This window comes from Sebastes fasciatus, chromosome 6, assembly GCF_043250625.1.
Source record: "Sebastes fasciatus isolate fSebFas1 chromosome 6, fSebFas1.pri, whole genome shotgun sequence".
Taxonomy (NCBI): Eukaryota; Metazoa; Chordata; class Actinopteri; order Perciformes; family Sebastidae; genus Sebastes; species Sebastes fasciatus.
This window is the reverse complement of record NC_133800.1, coordinates 16983221-17002813: the sequence shown is the minus strand read 5'-3', so window position 1 is coordinate 17002813 and position 19593 is coordinate 16983221. Positions and strand designations below refer to the sequence as shown.

Genomic DNA, 19593 nt, shown 5'->3' with positions numbered 1-19593 from the left:
CTAAATGAGGGCCGTTACAACATGATCCTGCTTGGCTCTCACTTTGGTTTGTTGAGACACATTTGTGGCAGCGAGCGCACACACATGCTGCAAGCGAGTAAGCCATTTTGTTAACAGCTCACACTTCCTGTGCAAGTGTGCGGTTCCAGAGTTGCTGACAGTGACACTTGCAGGACCGAGCCCTGCCCTACTTAACAGGCTGCGGGGAGGAGGGCAGGCCAAGTTGTCAGCAGCGTAGGTGCTCACTGCTTAGATAAACCTGGAGGATTAGTGGCCCAGTTAAAGTTGGGGCAAAGAGGATTAGCCTCTTCTGTGAGGTGGTGAGAGATTCCCTGTGTCCTTCAGCGCTGCCGGCCTCAGAGAGGGGAGAGAGGAGGAGGAGGAGGAGGAGGATGGGAGGTGAGGGGTGAGGCCCTAGTTATCAGGAGTGAGAATCACCACTGTAGCATTTTAAAGAGGAAAAGGAAAGGTGAGGTGTAATGATGAAAGGTGAAAAGCAGTGGAGCAGTTCATAAATTGTTGCCAGCTTGTGGTTTCATTAGGAAGGCAAAAGCCCGTAATTACTGGCCGGGTGTTACAGCGAGGTCAACGAGACCTGAGATCCACAGGAACAAAATATTTCATAAGCGAACTACATTCTATAAACTATAACCTATTAAAGGTTATAGTGCTAATAACAGTTAGCACTGACAATTCAATATTTAAGGCTATAATTACAAAATACATATTTGTGCCCTACGGTTTCTGACACAGCTAACAGTCATCTGTCTCAACTGGGATCTCTACATGCAGCACAGGAGAGGAGTTTAGACCTCTGCAGCCATCAGCAGGCCAGAGAAGGAACTGCACATGATCATTAACACATCTCAAACATCCTTGTAATGAGTATTAGGTTTAATGTGGAGTATAATGAATGTGCATTTTGTAAAAAAAAAAAAAATACACAGAAAATCAAGAACACATTTTTATGAATGTAATGTCATCAAAACCTTCTGGGAAAAAGATTATATAGATGGTTGGCTTCTCGACTTTCAGTATGATAACATGTAGGTTTTTCATGCAACGATTTATAGAACAATGTTATGATAATAGTGAGATGAATATAATTTGTCCAACTATAGCCAATGATAGCTATAACTATCTCTCTCTTGTTAAAACACAAATGAAAATACAAAACTAGATTAAAATAAATAACACAAAACTCTTACATTTTCCATAATAAACTATTCTTTCTTTCTTTTTAATGGGTATTGTTTTCAGCACTTTCCCAAATATTGTGTTATTTCATTTTACGTTCCCTCACAAATTCGTATGGGACATTTGGCAAAAAATTAAATAATTTCTGACTGATGCTGATTTGTCGCAAATATCCTATAAAATAATTCAATCAATCTTTCAAGTACTGATGGCAAAACATCTTCAGAAAAAAATCTCATACTTCAGTGCAGGAATTGGAAGACAGACTATTGTATGGTTCATAAAATAAATTCAGTGTTTATTGTTCTGTGCAGCAAATGTACAAACAATATAACAATGCATAACAATGTGTCTCTTTATAAAAGCAATGTACACATAGCGAACAATGACCTGTGACCCTCAACAGTAATGAGTTCGTGAAAATTAATTGTATGGCCTCTCTGCTCTTCATCAAACCCCGTCATGTAGTACAATAACACACATACATGTATACATACAGTAGTTGTGCATAAACAACATGCTCTATAGGGCAAGGAGCCAATTGCAGTGAAAACACTGCAGCAAATAGGGGGAAGCACATAATGGCGAGGCCCGAGAGTTGATTATGCAAATACCCCAGCTGCAAAGGAACAATAACTCTGGAAATTCAAAGACAAACCATAACACGGAAGGCTATTGTCTTGCATTTGCATATTTGCTTGACAACTATAACCTGCTCATCATGCCCATCTTGTTCAGAACAATGTCTTTGTGTTCATATAATAATGCACACATCAGAAATTGGCATAGTGCATTGTTTCAGTTGAAATGAAGGCTGCGCTGCCTCAGCTGGCGGTCCAAGCCTGAGACTTTGAAACTATTTGATTAATACGGTATAAAAAATGGAGAGAAAATGCTCTTTATAAAATACATATATCCTGTTTCTATACACTGAACCCCCATAGTCTCAACAATAAACATTTTACAATATAATCTGTATGATACATCATATAGGGATTTTTTTAAATATAAAGCAAGCGTATAAAAGAAAATTCTATTCTATAAATCTATGAATATTTATTGCAATGATTTCTCCCATTGTGATTATATCTGTAGATGGCATTTCTATCAAAGCTTTTGTTTACACTGCTAATGCCATAATACAGTGATTATGCTTCTGCTAGCTATTAGAAAACCCATGATTCTGTTTTCTGTAACATTATAATGAGACTGCAAATGCTGAAATATTTTGACTCTGTTGAATCCCTGAGTGATCAGCCACTGAAATGCAGAGGTACAGTACATTTTTATAATAACTTTTATATTCTTCTGTGACAAGCAACAAACAAATTACAGTTTATAGTGTCCTTAATACTTCTTCTTCTTCTTTTTTTAATCTCAGGTTTGGTGTTTTTAACTCTATTTGGTGTTTTTGAGATCAGTGATTCTTTAAGACATCCAGTGTCTCTGTGTGCTCAGTCCTCTGTCCTATTACACTGACTTACTGTAATATTTACTATACTCTCTCCGAACAAAAGGCACATGAAATCTGTGCAAATTAGTACAGTCATTGGCCAAATCGTCCCCTGCAGAGTGATCTCACTGGTGCTGATGGCTCTCCGCTGTCTCCTTATAAGAAGGACAGCACTAGTCTCCTGCAGGCCTCAGTGCCTGGGCGCCAGTGGGTCCATCTCTATCACCAGATCACGAGGCCGCGGACCCTTACTCAGCTCAACCGCCCGCGGAACCACTGTGGACCAGCGGTCTGGAGGGGGATAAAAAGAAGGATTTTCTTTCATCTGTATGAATAAGTTAGTGTGCGCACCACATGAATATATACTTATTTGTCGATGCATTTATTCATGAGAGCACAGTGAGAATCTCACCTCTCCGCAAGGCTCTGACACTCTGCTGCAACCCGTTGGCTTGGCAGGTCTCGTTCTTGCCTGGATCTTCGTTGATTATCGCCAGGTTCTGATTCCAGTGGCACCAGTTCACCTCATCCACCCTGATATAACAAGACACCATCAGGGTTTGACAGTTTTCTTTGAAGTGGCATTGGCGCTGCTGAGTGACTGTGATTATGAGTCATGTGCATAATACCTGAAGCACCAGCGTCGGTCCGGGGTGCCATCCCAGCTCTTCCCCACAGTCACCATCTCCCCGGCTCGAAAAGACTTGCGAAGGCAGACTGGGAAAGAACGCTCGATGTCCAAGATGGTCGTTGCCCACTGTGTGAGTACACATTATGTTTAATGGGAGTATCTAAGCAACTCAAAATAACAAAAAACATAAAATATTTTCTTACTCACCTCTTGTGGTAATTAGTCATGCATATAGTTTGGGTTTTATTTGTTCCGGTTATTAGATATTGATCTTCCTGGTCACAAAGGATTTCCAGCTGGTCTGGTCTGTCCTCACTTCTTCCTTAACTATTTTAACTTTTTTTTAAACATTTCTATTTGCATATATGTGTGCGTGTGTGTATATATATACATATATACATATATATATATATATATGTATATATATGTATGTATGTATATATATATATATATACACACACATACACCCATATATATATATATATATATATATATGGGTGTATGTACACGTATGTATGTGTATGTATTTATGTATATACTTCCCCCTTACACCTAATTTTATGTTTTGTTTATGTTTTGTTTATAGCTTATATTGTATATTGTATATTGGTAGAATTTCTATTTTTTTATTCTTATTTTATTCTAACGTTTTATCTATTCTTTTGTTATTTTACTGCTTATTTGCACCAACAAAACCAATGCAAATTCCTCATACATCATGTATACCTCATACATCTGGCAATAAACACGGTTCTGATTCTGATTCTGATTCTGATTTGTTGTTGTCTATCTATCTATCTTTGCTTAAACCTCTGGGGGGGGGGAAACAAGAATTTCAAGAACTTCTGGATTGACTGACATGAAATGTGATACAGAAATCCATGGTGCCTAGTGGATGAATCCTGATGACTTTGGTGATCCCCCGACTTTTCCTCTAGTGCCACCATGAGGTTGACATTTGTGCCTTTTTAGGGGAAATATCTTTAAGGAATAATTTACCCAAAAATTATCATTAGTATATCAATTACTCACCTGTGTTACTTTGAATTCTTAATAACTTTGTGATTCTCACATATGCCTCTATGGTGAACGGAAACCGGAAGCCGAGAACAGAGTAACTCCTTGATTAATTGAAGTAATTGGCTAATTGGGGTCCCAGGTTTAAAAACTCGCAGTGCACATGCGCAATCATGACGGTGGTGGTGGAATGCGAAAGTGTTTTAAATAGTACGATTTTGGCGAAAACGCGTGTGTTTGGGAAGCACTGAGCATACGACTGGATAAATTAGACTTGTTCGGATTATGCTGCACGGATTCTCCGTTCACCGTGGAGACATGAGAGAAAAACTAAGTTTTCTTTAAGAATTCGAGGTAACATGCTGTGAGTAGCCTAATTGATATGCAAATGCAATTATTCTAATAGATTGCCACGCAAATTGGTAAATACATCCATGTGTGAATCACTTTGATGATCCCTTAACTTTTTATGGAGCATCATCGAGTCGAACGTTTAATTTGTTTCATTACTTTGGTTAATGACCAAAATACAGAGAAAGGCAGCGAATGATATTGTCACCAGCCTTAGCTGCACTTTGTGTTTAATGCTAGTTGGCAATCCATATCATGCTAACACACTATACTGAGATGGTTAACTGGTAAATATTAGACCTGCTAACACCAGCACGTTAGCATTGTGTGAGCAGTTAGCATATTGTTACAGTACAGCCTCAGAGCCGCTTGGCTGCAGCATTTTTCATAACTTTAAAGGGAGTGTTTGTAAGAATCAGAAATGCTTGTTAACAGCGACACCTGTGGCCGTTAAGTCAACGAAAGTCAGCGTCCTGTTGTTCGCGCTTGTGCTCGCTCTACATAGACATGAACGAGCATCGCTCAACACAGTGAGGCGACACACGTCAGCTAAAACCACAATATCACTCTATATTTCACCTGCTTGGTAGTAATGTTAGCTGACCAGACGAAGGTCTCTCCATGAATCAATGCTGATCCTAGTGTTGGCTTTTCCTGCTTCAGCCTCCCGACCGCGGTCGGAGGGAACAGGGGAGACACCGGCACCCGGTCGGAGACGATAACGTTTCTCGCTGCGGAGCCCCGTCACTTCACAAGACACGGGAAACCTCTGTTGGTCTGGAGGAGCTGCAGCAGTTATTTCTGCACAAACGTCCACTGTACATTCACTAGATATTCTCAGAGCTACGAAGTCTTCTGCAGTGTGTAGTGTGCGCGCAGGCACGTGGAATGGAGAGAGCTGAGAGAAGGTAAGCAGGCAGAGGAGCAGAGACTCTGGCCCTGGAGACCAAAGCTACGGTCTCCCCCGCGTCCTCCGACCGCGGCCAAGACTGTTTTGAAAGACGGGCTTCACTAGATATAACTTTGCGGTTTTGGTGCCTCCGTGTAGTTTGTGTTGGAGTCTAGTCTGAACAGCGTAGCCACACGAGAGCATATGCGAGCGCGCATGGGACACCGACCCGGGTGATTTATACGTGTAAGAAGTAACAAACAGTCCCTTTAAGCACCACAAACAATTTATTTCATATGTGTTGGATTGGAGGCAGAAATATCAGAGAGGAATATCTCAAAACCTGCCAGAAATAGACCAAAATGATCTGCATGATACCAGAGGAGGTAATTAGACAATGTGTTTTTATAATTTGGGAGAACTGACCCTTTAAGCACTGCCCACCACAAACAGTCACCTCCTGCTCACCTGAAGCTTCCAGATCTTCTTGCTCTCCTTGGACACCTGTCCCACCGTCTCCCCCATCAAAGCAATCAACATGTTCAGCAGCAGGACAAATGTGAGGATGATGTAGGTGACCAACAGGATGAGGAAGACTGCAGGATACTGTGCACTGTGGATCATGTCTAGTTCTCCCATCCCAATGGTCAGCTTAAAGAGGTCCAGTAGGAAAGCACTGAAGGTGTCTTGGTCCCTGCAGTCGGGGTAGGTGGGACAGCCCCCTTCACACTCTGTGCCTGGTGGAGGACATGGTATCAGCAGGGACACCAGGGCTGTGGGGTGGAAACAGAGGAGGTTGGGTTAATGTGTTTGAGAGCACTTAAAAGAGAACTTCAACATTTTGGGAAAGGTGCTTTTTCGCTTTTTTTTTTTTAAAGTTAGACAAGGAGAACGATCCCACTCTCATGTCTGTACATTGAATATGAAGCTACAGCCAGGAGACAGTTAACTGTGCATTAATACTGGAAGCAGGGGGAAGTAGTCAGGCACATAACCCAGTAAAACCACAACATAACAATTTGACACTACGTTCTTTGTACGGATCAAACAGAAATAATATGAACTTGTGAACCGCTGGGATTAATAGAGCATCCACCCATCACATTTAGAGCTGCAACGATTTATCGATTAGTTGTCAACTATTTTGATAATCAGTTAATCGGTTTGAGTAATTAAAAAAAAAAAAAGTCAAATTTCTCTGATTCCAACTTCTTAAATGTGAATATTTTCTGGTTTCCTAACTCCTCTATGACAGTAAACTGAATATCTTTGAGTTGTGGACAAAAAAAGTAATTTGAGGACGTCATCTTGGGCTTTGGGAAACACTGATCAACATTTTTTTTACCATTTTCTGACATTTTATAGACCAAACATCTTATCGATTAATTGAAAAAATAATCAACACAATAATCGACAATTATAATAATCCTTAGTTGCAGCCCTAATCACATCCACCCATCCCATCCATCAATCACATCCATCAATCTTTTTTTACCTTTGGACATAGCCAGGCTAGGAGCTAGGGTACACTTAGCTTAGCATAAAATAAAGACTGGGAACAGGGGGAAACACCTTGTTAACTTCATGCTAAAATGTTCCCAAATGTCAAATTGTCCCTTTAAGTAAAGCAGACATACACCTTTAAAGTTAAGCCTACCTGATGCATATCCAATCATGAAGAGCACGTACACCAGCAGAAACCTGAAAAGGTCTTTGAAAAGAATCTGTGAACCAAAAATTACAGGAGTGTTATGGATGGTGATATTGAAGGTTAATTCCTTTTCATTAGTTAATTGTCTCCATTATCTAACCTTCTGTATCATGATGCTGTAGGTGCCAGTGAGCTTCAGGCCTCTGGTGAAGTAAAGAGTGTTCATCCAGCCCAGGACAAGTGCAAACACCATCACAGCCACATAGGCCTTAATGCCAGACAGGTAGAGAGCAGCTGTGACTACAATCAGCACAGAGTAGATGAAGCTAGAGAGGACAGAGAGGAAGTGTGTCAAAGAAGCAGTTCCAGTGCTAAAGTGTGTGTGATACTGAAGTAATAGGCTCCATGAAGGCAGGAAGACGTGACTGCTGGCGTTTGGCATTTTGAACAGAATGTAGACATCACAGTCGTGTTGCTAATGATTTAAATCAACACGGTTCTCTGCTCTTTGTTTGGATCATGGGGTTTAATTAAAGATGTAAACTATAAAACATGCCAGGGAGGAGGTTGAGAAATTAATTAGATGACTCAATTTAGAGGATGCAAAATTTGCCTTGAGTAAAAGTCAGAGCTAAAAGAGCTGCTACGGCAGAGGTGAAGAAGAAGGGGGAACCAGGACGGAGGATGGAGACTTACTACAGCAGTTGAAAGGATCCATCAATAAATAAAGACTTCACCCCGAGCCACTTCTTCAAGAAGAGGTCCTTAATCTGGAAAGAGACGCAGAGACATTTCCATAATGACGACAACAACAACAACAACACAGGTTTGATGCAAGAGACTTGGAGACGGCGGTGAGCAACCAATGATCGATCCATAAAGAGGCGTCAGAGTGTGTTGACTCACATTGGTGAGGAGGAAGAAGATTCCTGATGCCAAGGTGAGAATCTCTCCCGCCATACGCAGGTAGTCAGAGGATGTTGTGTAAGGGTACGGAGGCTGGAAGGAAGGAAGGAAGACAAGACTTAAAGATTAACTCAATCTGGACGTTTTAGTAATGAAATATAATATATATACTGTATATATATATACAAAATACACCATATCAGTTAAAGGATTAGTTCAATATTTTGGGAACTACACTTATTCACTGTTTTGCCATAGATGAGAATATTTAGAATAAACAAATAAGATATAATGTGTTAATTACAAAAATTAGAGATGCCAGAGGGTGGATTTTTTTAAACTTTGGACAGAGCCAGACTAGCTGTTTCCCCCTGCGTTTGGTTTTTATGCTAAATGAAGCTGAGCAGCTGCTGGCTGTAACTTCACATTTAGTGTACAGAATTGAGTGATATCAATCTTCTCATCTACCTCTTGGCAAGAAAGCAGATAAGCATATTTCCCAAAACTTTTAAATATTCCTTTAATTCAGTGCTGCAAAATTGGTACAAAGTTGGAATACAAATTTGCTGCTCTGGTACATGATACATTAACATTTCATGTACAAATATTTGCAAAGATAAGTGTCTTTCAAAGTAGTGCTATGACGTTGGATGTTACAGGGACTGATAAATGCAAATGCAGATGCCACTGTTCTGATTGCATAAAAAAGTAAACGTTTTTAACTCAGATTTATGCATATGGTGGTGTGTTCTTTAGTTAGACAGTTTTCCTAAAATAAATGTAAAAAATCGCAATATATCGTCTTGCTTACAGTATTGCTATATATCTTAACCCCTGTATTATGACTACTATCGTAGGTCAGATTCTTGCCAATACACGGCCCTACAAACAGTATTAACTTATCTGATGTACAGCATATGCGGCCTACATATACTGTACATATACAGCATATACTAAATAAACAAAAAGTTAAATAGCTGCTATGGTAAAAGATATGTTCATATGTTGTCCTGACAGTTCAGTTCTGCTATGAGATCTGGCCACGCTGTGAAAACGTCTACATTTCCAGTAGTTTCACACCCACCGTTTCCTGTGTTGGGTGATAATAAGCCACTGCGGTGAAGGTGATCATGGTGATGAGGTAGGAAACCACGCTGATGTAAAAGGTGACCGCAGCAAACTTCTGCCATTTGGCCCTCAACAGCTCATTGATGGGCTCCACTGCCAGCATCTCATGGCGGTTCTGACAACAGGACCAGAAACATGACACTGATATGTAAGAAAAATAAAATTATTTCTTTGTACACACACAGAATCTTTTATCGCACTCTGGTTTTTGATGCACCCATACATGTTTTATGTTATGCTTGGTGTCTTGTTGCTGTTTATACTCTGATCTTGAGAGAAACAATATTCAATTTCAGTAGTTTTTATAGTTGGAATAAAAGCATGCCCTTGAGCAAAATGTTGTTATTCACCTCATTGCGGCTGGTGTAGACCAGGATTTCCAGCACAGACGGTTCCTCTCCACATGTATCCAGTGAAGACAGATCATAGAGGGAGGAGTACACCGGCCCATATGCCCAGTCCTTAAACTTCCGTGACAGATGACGAACTTCCTCATCTTTGATTTCACGTCGGATAATGTGCTGAAAAACCTGGAGGAACAGGGAGAAGCTGACCTATTGACCTTTGACTTAATAATATTATGGCCTGGAGAATTGTGACTTTTATTATACTGATGCTGTTTGACGCACTGATGCATCGTTCTCCCTACCCCGATCTTGCCCAGTTTGGCGGCCATCATGAGGGGTGACATGCCGTCGTTGTTGAAAACCGTCTCCAGGCTGCAGTCTGGGTAGAGCTTGGCACTCTTGATTAGCAGCAGGTCGTACATCTTTGTGAGGAAACGCGTGTTGTCCTTGGTGTTGTCCGCAATGTGCACTAGGGCGTGCAACACCGTGTTTCCACGTGAATCCTGGCGCCGCAGGTCGACCTTCTTGTGTGGATTCTCAGTCAGGTAGTGCACTATGTTAGGCTGATTGGTGCATGCAGCTAGTGAGAGAGGCAGCTCACCTAGGCAAACAGAGAGAGGGCACTCACTTCATACTGAATTCACAGGAGATTAAAGGAACTGTATTTCAGATTAAAAATAAGCAAATCAACAGGAGGGTTAATTAAGAACTGTAGCTGGCGTCTGTATGTTTTTGCAAAGCATACTAAACATGGATCAAAGATTCGACTTAAATCCCCGCTATGAAAACAGCACAATTAGCAGTTGTTTGAGGGAGGGGCGCAATGGGGCCAGAGTGCCAAAAGCAGCTGCTGAAAATGAGCCGTTGCCATGGGTGACAGATTACTTTGTCACCTCGCATAGAAACGCTCCTCTTCATGGATTTGCACGGGTGCATGCAGAGTGTTAGCGTGAGTCTAAATCCCATTAGCCATCAGCCCTGCCAGGTTCCTGTTCACCTCGCTGCAAAGCTCCGCAGCAAATTACTCACACTGTGCCCGGACACGCTGGGATTTAGGAATGACAACCGTGCTAAGTGCAAATAGAAATCATCTCCTCTGTGATGAGTGAGAAATATAACGCATGAATGTAATCAAATAAACAATTCTTAAAATTGGGTTGGGTAAAAAATAAAACAGAGTCCATAACAAGCTACCTTTCTTTCTGTGTGTTTGGAGAACAACATTAAAATCAATTATATCTGCTATAATTATCTTCAGAATGCTAAAAGGACACACTTATGAATGAAAACCTATTTTTTTTTCTGGTACCACATACTGTGATGTAGGAGGTTGTACCTCAACAGACATCACAGAGGGCAGTGTTGAGTTAATCTACAGCCTCTGATGTATTTTTCCTCTCTTCCAGGTCAGTGGAGTCCTGCCCAGAGGAGGGTCAGCACAGGATGTTTACTTTTCTTCACTGCAGAACACAGACACCTTTCACTGGACAACCACTTGAACATATGACGTAACCTAATGTCTTTTCATGTGTTTTTTGGAGCACCACTAAATGACGGCTTCTCGTACGATACATCAGAAAACATCTGGCTCTGAGGTGGACCTCTGGACCACAGCAGTATCCTGACTGCGTTTGCTCAGCCAAAACCTGCCACGTTAAAAAGAGCGAGGGTGGGGTCTTATGTCATTTCTCCATGGCAAAGGAGATTTCTTTGCCAGGACCATGTACCAACTATGTTATCTTGGCAGTTGCTGTAGTGCACATTGCATTGATGTCAACTCTGTGCTGTAAAAGACAGAATAACCACTTGTAAGTAAAGCAGAAACTCTTGAGTGGAAACTGAAAGAGCGACCAGTAAAGTCATAGAAACCACAGACGCACCACATCTTTACAACTGTATGAGGCAGAAAATACAGTATTAGTTCTCCAGACGTCTTCCTGTGACCGTCTGCCTACCTAAGGATAGAGTAAAAGGTTGGCTGAAAACGGAAATACAGAAGCACAGTGAATTCTTTTGTTTCCACACTAGATTTATGTGCCAACAAAGGTCATTACCAAAGTAGAAGTAGCCCCCCTCGTCTCTGGGCTGGAAGAAGCGTCCCCTCGCCTGGGCGTGAACATCAGCTCCCAGCTCCACCAGCAGCTCCACATACTGCTTACAGCGTCGCTCTATAGCAATGTGGAGCGCCGTCTGGCCTGACAACGCAAAAAAGCACAATAATACAGAAACATTTTGAATATTTTTAGTATTCAACAGTGCTGTTATTTGTGCTGTGTTCAATTGAATAAATATCAGCTAAAAGAATGTGTTTTCTAAGAGGTATCTATTAAAAAGCACAGTTACACAAGAGACGGAGTCCACTCTGTCCTGTCTACAGGATTTTGCCCAATTATGAGCGTGAGCGCTGACGTCATGAAAAACTGCATAAAAGCCACAAAGGGTTACGGCTACGTTTATGTGCAGGTTTGTTTCAATGGGGTCAAAACCAGTAGAAACCAAACCCTTAAAAGTTTTTATGTTGTCATGTAAAAAGCGTTTCCTGAATGAGCAAAAACAGCTTCTTGTTTTATAACTGACTGACTACTTGTGAAAAGTGAAGAGATTACGTAAAGGCACAAATCTTGGTGAAAACTATGAAGAGCAATACCACATTTTGTGTTTCAAGGTTTTCTTTAAACCTATTTTTGCAAAGTGAAAAGGCTTCCTTCGTCAAAACACTAAGGGATGAAAGTCAAACAAATGAGGCCTGGATCTCCTCATTTACAGAGCTGTAAATAGTCGCTGTAAACATACATAATGTAAATACAGCCCTTTTCCCCATAATGGGGCCTCAACCACCAGACAATGATGTCTCTGCCAGCTTCAACTCACTAGAAGATGAAGAGATCACCGTCTTGTATAAATCTGCAAAATTCGAATTACTTATTTCTTTAAACAACTTTAAATTACAAATGACATTTCTGTAACTGCACATTATCATTATTGGGTTATGTCCATACCTCTGTAGTAGACATCCCTGAAGGGCGTATTTATGAACTCTCTGAGGTTTCCCGTCTTCTCTGCTACGTCCACCAGCAGTGGGATGGTGACGTTCTGCCCTCCGTAAAGGTTCAGCAGGGCTTTAGGCAGACATGTCTTACCCGTGGATAGCTCTGGTGGAAAAATGAAATTAAAACAAAGAATCTTTATGTAAGTACACCTTCATCAACACTACCCATCATGTTCCAGATGTGTTCATTTGAATTACTGGATGTTATTTAGCACTATCAATTACATAAAAATGGATATTGTTGGAATATTTTTTTCATGCACTTGAATTGTTAATGTTTAGGTTGGTTTGGTCAAGTTTGCATTCGTACTACTAAAGGCAGAAGCTGAACATTTCAACCATTTATTCAGTACTTTTAGCTACAATTTCAACTGTTTATCCCTTACATTTAGCTATTTTATCCATTTATCCATTACGTTTAGCTGTTTTACATGTTTAGCTATTTATATCAACTGTTTATCCATTACTTTTAGTTAACTATTGAACTGTTCATTACTTTTAGTTAACTATTTGAACTGTTTATCCATTACTTTTAGTTAACTATTGAACTGTTCATTACTTTTAGTTAACTATTTGAACTGTTTATCCATTACTTTTAGTTAACTATTGAACTGTTCATTACTTTTAGTTAACTATTTGAACTGTTTATCCATTACTTTTAGTTAACTATTTGAACTGTTTCTTCATTACTTTTAGTTAACTATTTGAAGTGTTTATTCATTACTTTTAGTTAACTATTTCACCATTCATCCATTACTTTTGAATTGTTTAGACTTCTCCACTTGCTTGCTAACGTTAATTCACTTTTACACACTCTTGATTTCAACATGTGGTGTTCAGGAGGTGTCTCAGCTTACTCAATATGTGGATATATATTCTAAAATCAAATTGTAATTACTACTCCACAATCTTTTCACATACCGACTGGTAACTGCAGAAGTACCCCCTCGGGTAGAAGAACCCCTGGTTGGGAATCTACTGTCATATAACATGTGACTTCCTGGTGTGTCGGTTTAAATGTACTGGGAATGAGTGACGAAAGAAGATAAATAGTTTTGGGAATTGTCGCAAGCAAATAATTAAGTAGGGTTCATAAGATCAAACTGTAAAAGACAGGGGTGAAGAAAGCCCTTCACTATTTTTAGTCTGTCTGAAAAAACACTTTAAAGCCCTGTTTAACTCTCTGAGGGAGATGACAGTTTGCTGTGATTTCTCTCTGCTCCCTGTTATAAGCCTAAAATAATGTTTTCTCACACACAGGAAGCCTTCCATGGGCCTGCCTCTAGTAGGAAAAAGACTCAACTCCACCTTTTCCCTCTTGCATCCTTTGAGCGAAAAACAGCGGAGATAGAGGAGCAGGGGAATACAAAAGGCCAAAGGAAAAACCGTCACTAGATAAGACTGAGTTTCTGCTTCAGAGCAAATGCAGTCGACATTCAAGAGAGAGAATTTCGACAGAAACTGTGTGAAAGAGTGAGAAATGAATCTGTCATCTGCATCACAAAAATGGCCCTCCTATCCAAACACAAACCCATTTTGTTCCCTTGTAGTCTAGTGTAGTTGTAGTAGTTGTAGTGTAGTTTCAATACACAGATATCTGATGCGAGTGACAACCTACACATTTAGTCTCACCTCTGAACTCCTCATCAGTTAACCTCTTTTCGTGACTTTGCAGGTACTCCAACAGGCCCTCAAGAGCCTCGGGGTCTGCACGTGACACGCCATCGAAGAGGAGGGAGCGGTTGAATATTTTCATCACTTTCGGTGGGTCTGAGTTTTGTTCATCATCACAGGACATCTCAGCTTTACTAAGGACACACAAAATCATGACATAATGTCACACATTCACTGTTGTGTACAACTAATCTGTTGAAGGCCTTCTGTTGAGTTCCTTTTGATTCTTTTTACATTTCATTGACATAAAACTAAGAATTGAATACTGTGTTTGATGCACAAACCATCTTTTGAGCAGTCGTCCACACCCTAGAGTGCTCCAGTAAATAGACCTCTGTGCGTATGGGACAGGTAGGGCAGCCTAAATATTACCTCAACGGCTGCAGAGAGACCAACAACAGGCTCTCTGTCAGCTCCGTAAATGGGCTGAATGAGAGACTGCTTGGTCCACAGTGTGTGTGTGTGTTTTATGTGGACATACTTCCTCATGTGGCACACCTCTGTCTACAGAGTGGTAGTTGTAGGAGGTTTTTATTTTCATGACAACATTTTTCCAAGCCAGCCCTTTTGTCCCTGGAAAGAACATCTAGTCTATGTTCACTACTGTTAAGTCAGAAACACGTAAACTAAAAAAACTAAAGGAGCACACAACTATCAAATCTTTCAAACACACATTATTGTAGTTTAGAGATAGTGAGGCCCCTTCTCACCCTCTTGGGAGCTTCTTCCTGCGTCGCTTCTGATTGCTTGTGTTCCTGCAGGTACCATAGTCAAAGAGCGAGTCCATGGGTGCTTTCTTGGGGCCTGGAACCACATTTGACTCATATATGGTGGATTCCAGTAGGTCCATTGGGGTCGAGATGCCCTTCTTGAAAGCACCCTGGAACTTCATCCGCAGGTTCTGTCTGCCGTCGGCGGGCTGGCCGGGCTGAACCAGCTCCAGGGCTGAATCCTGACTCGTGTCCTGAGTTGATGGGGAGCCATCCTCGTTCTCAAACAGGTGGGAGAGCTCAGACAGGGCGAGCGCTGCATCGCCCTCAGGCTGAGCGGCCCCGCCATCACCTGAGTCCACAGAGAGAGCAGCTCTGGCAGGAACAGAGCTGAGGGTGTCGGCCTTGGACAAGGCAAGGTGGCACCTTCGGAGGAGAGCAGAACGGCCCTGGAATAAACAAAATGTTCTGGGTGTGAGCTGCGTGGCCTTTAGGTAGTCAGGAAAGTCTTGTACAAATGGAAAAAGACACAGGGATGCTTTATTCTGTTTAAATTCAATCAGACATTTATGATCGTGTGAAATAGGAAGGTTTCACTACTTACCATATACCATACCATACTACACTACCATATTTCATAACTCAGAAACTATCATCTTAAAACATTTGGCTTAGGGATCTTTTGTCATCTCCAGCATTTAGACGTTTATTTCTGCTATGAACAGGTGCATCTCATTTACATACTTTATATCCTTTCTTTCCTCAGTTGCATCTTGCTTATTCAAGCAGCATTAAGAGAAGTTGGATGCCCTTGATGATGGTGAACCTGATCAATTTCCAGGTCACATGAGGAAAGATGAAGGAGGATGTACAAATAACAGATGTGAGATGCAGCCGGCAGGAATCACCAACAGGCCAAATTGCCTAAAAGGTAAGAACCTCAGCAAAGTATGAACAAATAAGATGCCTTTTTTTACTCAGTTAATGTTATTATTGTTGGCATGATGTCAGATGAGTAAGTACTGCAGGAAATAGCAAAGGTGACAAAGATCTTACGCTAGCCACTGTGATAAGAGCAAAGTGGACAAATAATAAAACAAATAAACTAATTGTATTAAGACTACAATTCCCAAACCAACCCTGGGAATTCCCACTTGCAATTTGAAGCAGATTTTAAAGCACACATTTGGCATTTAACCAGTCTGTACCTCGTTCATCCCTTTTATCACAATGATGTGCCAAATTCCTCTTCAGGGGAAACTGGAAATGATGCTGAAGCATGTGGGTGTCCTGTAGAAACAAAAAAAGAGTCACTATCAACTGACACAGAAGTTCAGACAAAAAAAGATCTGTAGGTCCTGAGTGATATAAAAAGAGCTCTGTAGGTTTGGGATGTGTGTGGAAAAAGTAGGAAAGGACTGATGCCAACACCAATAGCACGGCTGTGAGTCCGGCCTCTCATTGGTCAGACGAATATGTTTTCTCTTGGATCACACCACCTGACTCACTCATTACAACTAGTGCTTCTCTGCACACACAGACACACACTTTACTGCTACAGGATGATATCACAGGGGAATTTGTACAACATGACATCCTCACATGTTCCCCCTGAAGCTTCCTTTCAAAACCGTACGCTTTACTGAGTTTGTTCATGACATTGACAACCTATCTAAACCAGACTGCAAAGGAGCAACACAAACAGGGGAGCTGGGGTCCCACTAAGGGGGAGGCATGACTCACAACTCTGTCTGACAGACAGGGATTATCATGCCTTTACACTTCAACGGGCATTTAATAGTAAAAAGACGGAGGAACAAAGAGAGGCTGGCCTTAATAAAAAAAAAATGTATAACACCTCTCAAGGGAGGGGGGGGACACAAAGGAGGACGGTCTGCAGGACAGATAATAATGCACTATACTCACTTTTAACAGTCTCTTCTGCACTATATTCACTTTTTTAATAGTCATGTATTACAGCTGTTACTCTGCACTATATTCAGTTTTAACAGTTTTCTTCATCTCCTTGTATTTTTTTACATCTGGTATATTTGTTTGTGCTTTGCACTACTAACTTTTTACTGCCTTTTTACTAACATGTATTTGCACTATGGAGTTGTGATTTGTGACTTGAATTTCCCTCGGGATCAATGAAGTTACTATTTATCTATCTATCTATCTATCTATCTATCTATCTAAACTATATAAACTATTATAATAGTAAAGGATTTAGTTGTTAAGTGGAGGATCCACTGTGTATTTAACTTGTCAGAGTGATAAAACAGGATCTGAAATAAAAGACCCCAAAGCTCACATATTATCCACTTATTGGGTCAGGGAATGAAAATCCACTTGTGAAAGTTTCTAAATGTGAGTGACTGTAATGCAGCCTCAGAGATGTGGGACTTCCTGCTCACTGTCACTGCTGATGTGACATTATCCAGGGCAGGAGAGGCTGAAGGCTCTGTCTGGAGCCAAAAGGCTGCTGGGAATAAAAGTAAGCACAAAAAGTATCTAATATTTTAAAAGATAATAGATTTTAAGGCTTTAGAGGTCAATACCATAGAAAAAACAAACAAATCCCACAAAGGTATGGATTAATTGGACATAAATAGAAAGAAACATAAAAATACACCTTTCTAAAAAAGGAGTATTAAAATCATTAAAAGTCGACTCAAACAATGTCTTAATAATTATAAAACGAAGGTCTGTTAAGTATTTCCCCCTCACACAAACCAATTTATGTGAGATTAGATTCATTCTAAGGCATTTAATGAAGAATAAGGATTTGAGGTGTTACTTACCTTGATCTAATCTGTTGGTCTTATTTTGTGTTTCTTCATAAATAAACTAGTCCGCAGCTTTTTTCCATAGTTTGAAACTTATTCTCTCTCTCTGGTGTTGGACGCTTCTCTGCTGCCTCCTCAGGTTCAGTGTGACTCCTGCCAGATGACACTAAATGCTTTGACTTCAATCTCAGTATCCCTCTGATTCATGTGTCCTACCGCCGGTACAGTCCACCAGAACAACGGATACTTTCACACTGAGGGCGTCATTTTCGTGGGAGGACATAGGAGACATCATGTCCCCCCACCTTTTTTAGAAGGCAATATGCATTGGACCTCTCCACTTCTCACAGTCCGAAATCTAACTCGTACTAGGACCACGCAGAAACAACGCCCGCTCCCCTCCCCTCTGTCCCAGGAAGAAAGACGACAAGAGGCGAAACTCCGGTGCTTTTTTGACAACAGCCGCTAGATGGGCGCTGCGCCATTTTGGACCGAAAACGCCAAAGAGTCCATTGTTTGTCACGGATGTAAAAACGAGACGTCTGCAAATCAGAGGATAATTTTTTTAGTTCAAAGTCTTTTTATTGGTATTCTGTACAAAATCCAATAAATCACAGAAATAATTGTATAAACAATGATACCCCCCCCCCTCCCTATAACAATATTACTGCACCATTAAATAAACAGAATTCATATTTATTTATACATATAAATGAATTCAACCCGATAGAAACATAAACAAAACATATACCAAAAAAAGGGGAAAAGGAAAGGACCAAAAACACAAAGATTAGTAAATTAAAAATAATAATTATAAAAAAAAATCCCCCAAAAAACCTAAGTATAACTTGTGAATTATATGTAATATGGGGTCAGAGGATATCAACTCCCCAGTATGAACACTTAAAGCTGCAGTGGGTAGAATTGGAGCAAATATGACGGGCGAGAGGACATAACAGCCTGAGCCTGCTTCTGGACGGGTAGCAGCTGTTTATCTCAGTTTATTTTTTTGGAATAAATGCAGTTTCTTGCACAATCTTTTGAAGGTCCTGATACTGATGATAATGTGCTGATGTACCAAAAGATTAAGTATTTCTTTACTTGTGAATCCTTTACTAAAGTATAACTTCACAAGATGCTCCACGTTCCTCATTTTCACACAGGCTGCTCTATTTCCCCTCTAAAATAACACTTATAATGTAATGACTTTATTCTCGTAATATTACGACTTTTTTTTTGTAAAATTACGACTTTATTCTCGTAATATTAAGATTTTTTTTCTCGTAATTTTACGTCTTTTTTTCTCGTAAAGTTATGACTTTATTCTCAAAATCTCAGTTTTTTTTCCCCTCAATGTGGCCCTAATACTCCGTCGTACTCCGGTGCTCCTAATGGCATCTGAAAGATGTCACAGACCGGATGAAAACAACCAATCAGAGCCGAGCTGGAGCCTTGCCGTCTCTGAGCAGCTGTCAATCACTCGCGAACTCCGATCAAACGGTCAAACTAGGCAGCGCTGATCAAATATGAATTAATATTATTTTACTGTAATGCCTATTTCTTGCCTCAAATGTTTTCAGAAACATCTTGTAGTGTACTGTTTAGCTGTAAAATGATAAAGTTTGTGACCCGGCAGCCATGTTGAGACCAGTTGAGGAAATACCAAGCACCGCCCACCAGCCGGAGCAAACTCTCTACACAGTACACTTCCGTGTTTTGGTACAGTTTGCTTTCACACCTGATGCGAACCGTACTGAAGTACACATGAACCATACTCCAGACCACCTTTTTAAGTGGACTG

At 40.6% G+C, this 19593-nt stretch overlaps 1 protein-coding gene across 1 annotated transcript; it reads right to left on the bottom strand.

Moving 5' to 3' along the window:
* Positions 1-1242: 1242 nt before the first annotated feature.
* trpv4 (transient receptor potential cation channel, subfamily V, member 4) lies at positions 1243-18134 on the bottom strand. Its single transcript, XM_074638043.1, has 17 exons — positions 17808-18134; positions 16212-16293; positions 15004-15452; positions 14252-14427; positions 12570-12722; positions 11625-11765; positions 9873-10171; positions 9574-9753; positions 9180-9338; positions 8096-8188; positions 7886-7959; positions 7350-7515; positions 7196-7262; positions 6007-6311; positions 3280-3407; positions 3063-3184; positions 1243-2941 (listed from the first exon to the last, which is right to left on the bottom strand). The coding sequence occupies exons 2-17, from the start codon at positions 16218-16220 to the stop codon at positions 2841-2843; spliced, it is 2622 nt and encodes an 873-aa protein (XP_074494144.1). The 5' UTR covers positions 16221-16293; positions 17808-18134; the 3' UTR covers positions 1243-2840.
* Positions 18135-19593: the final 1459 nt, after the last annotated feature.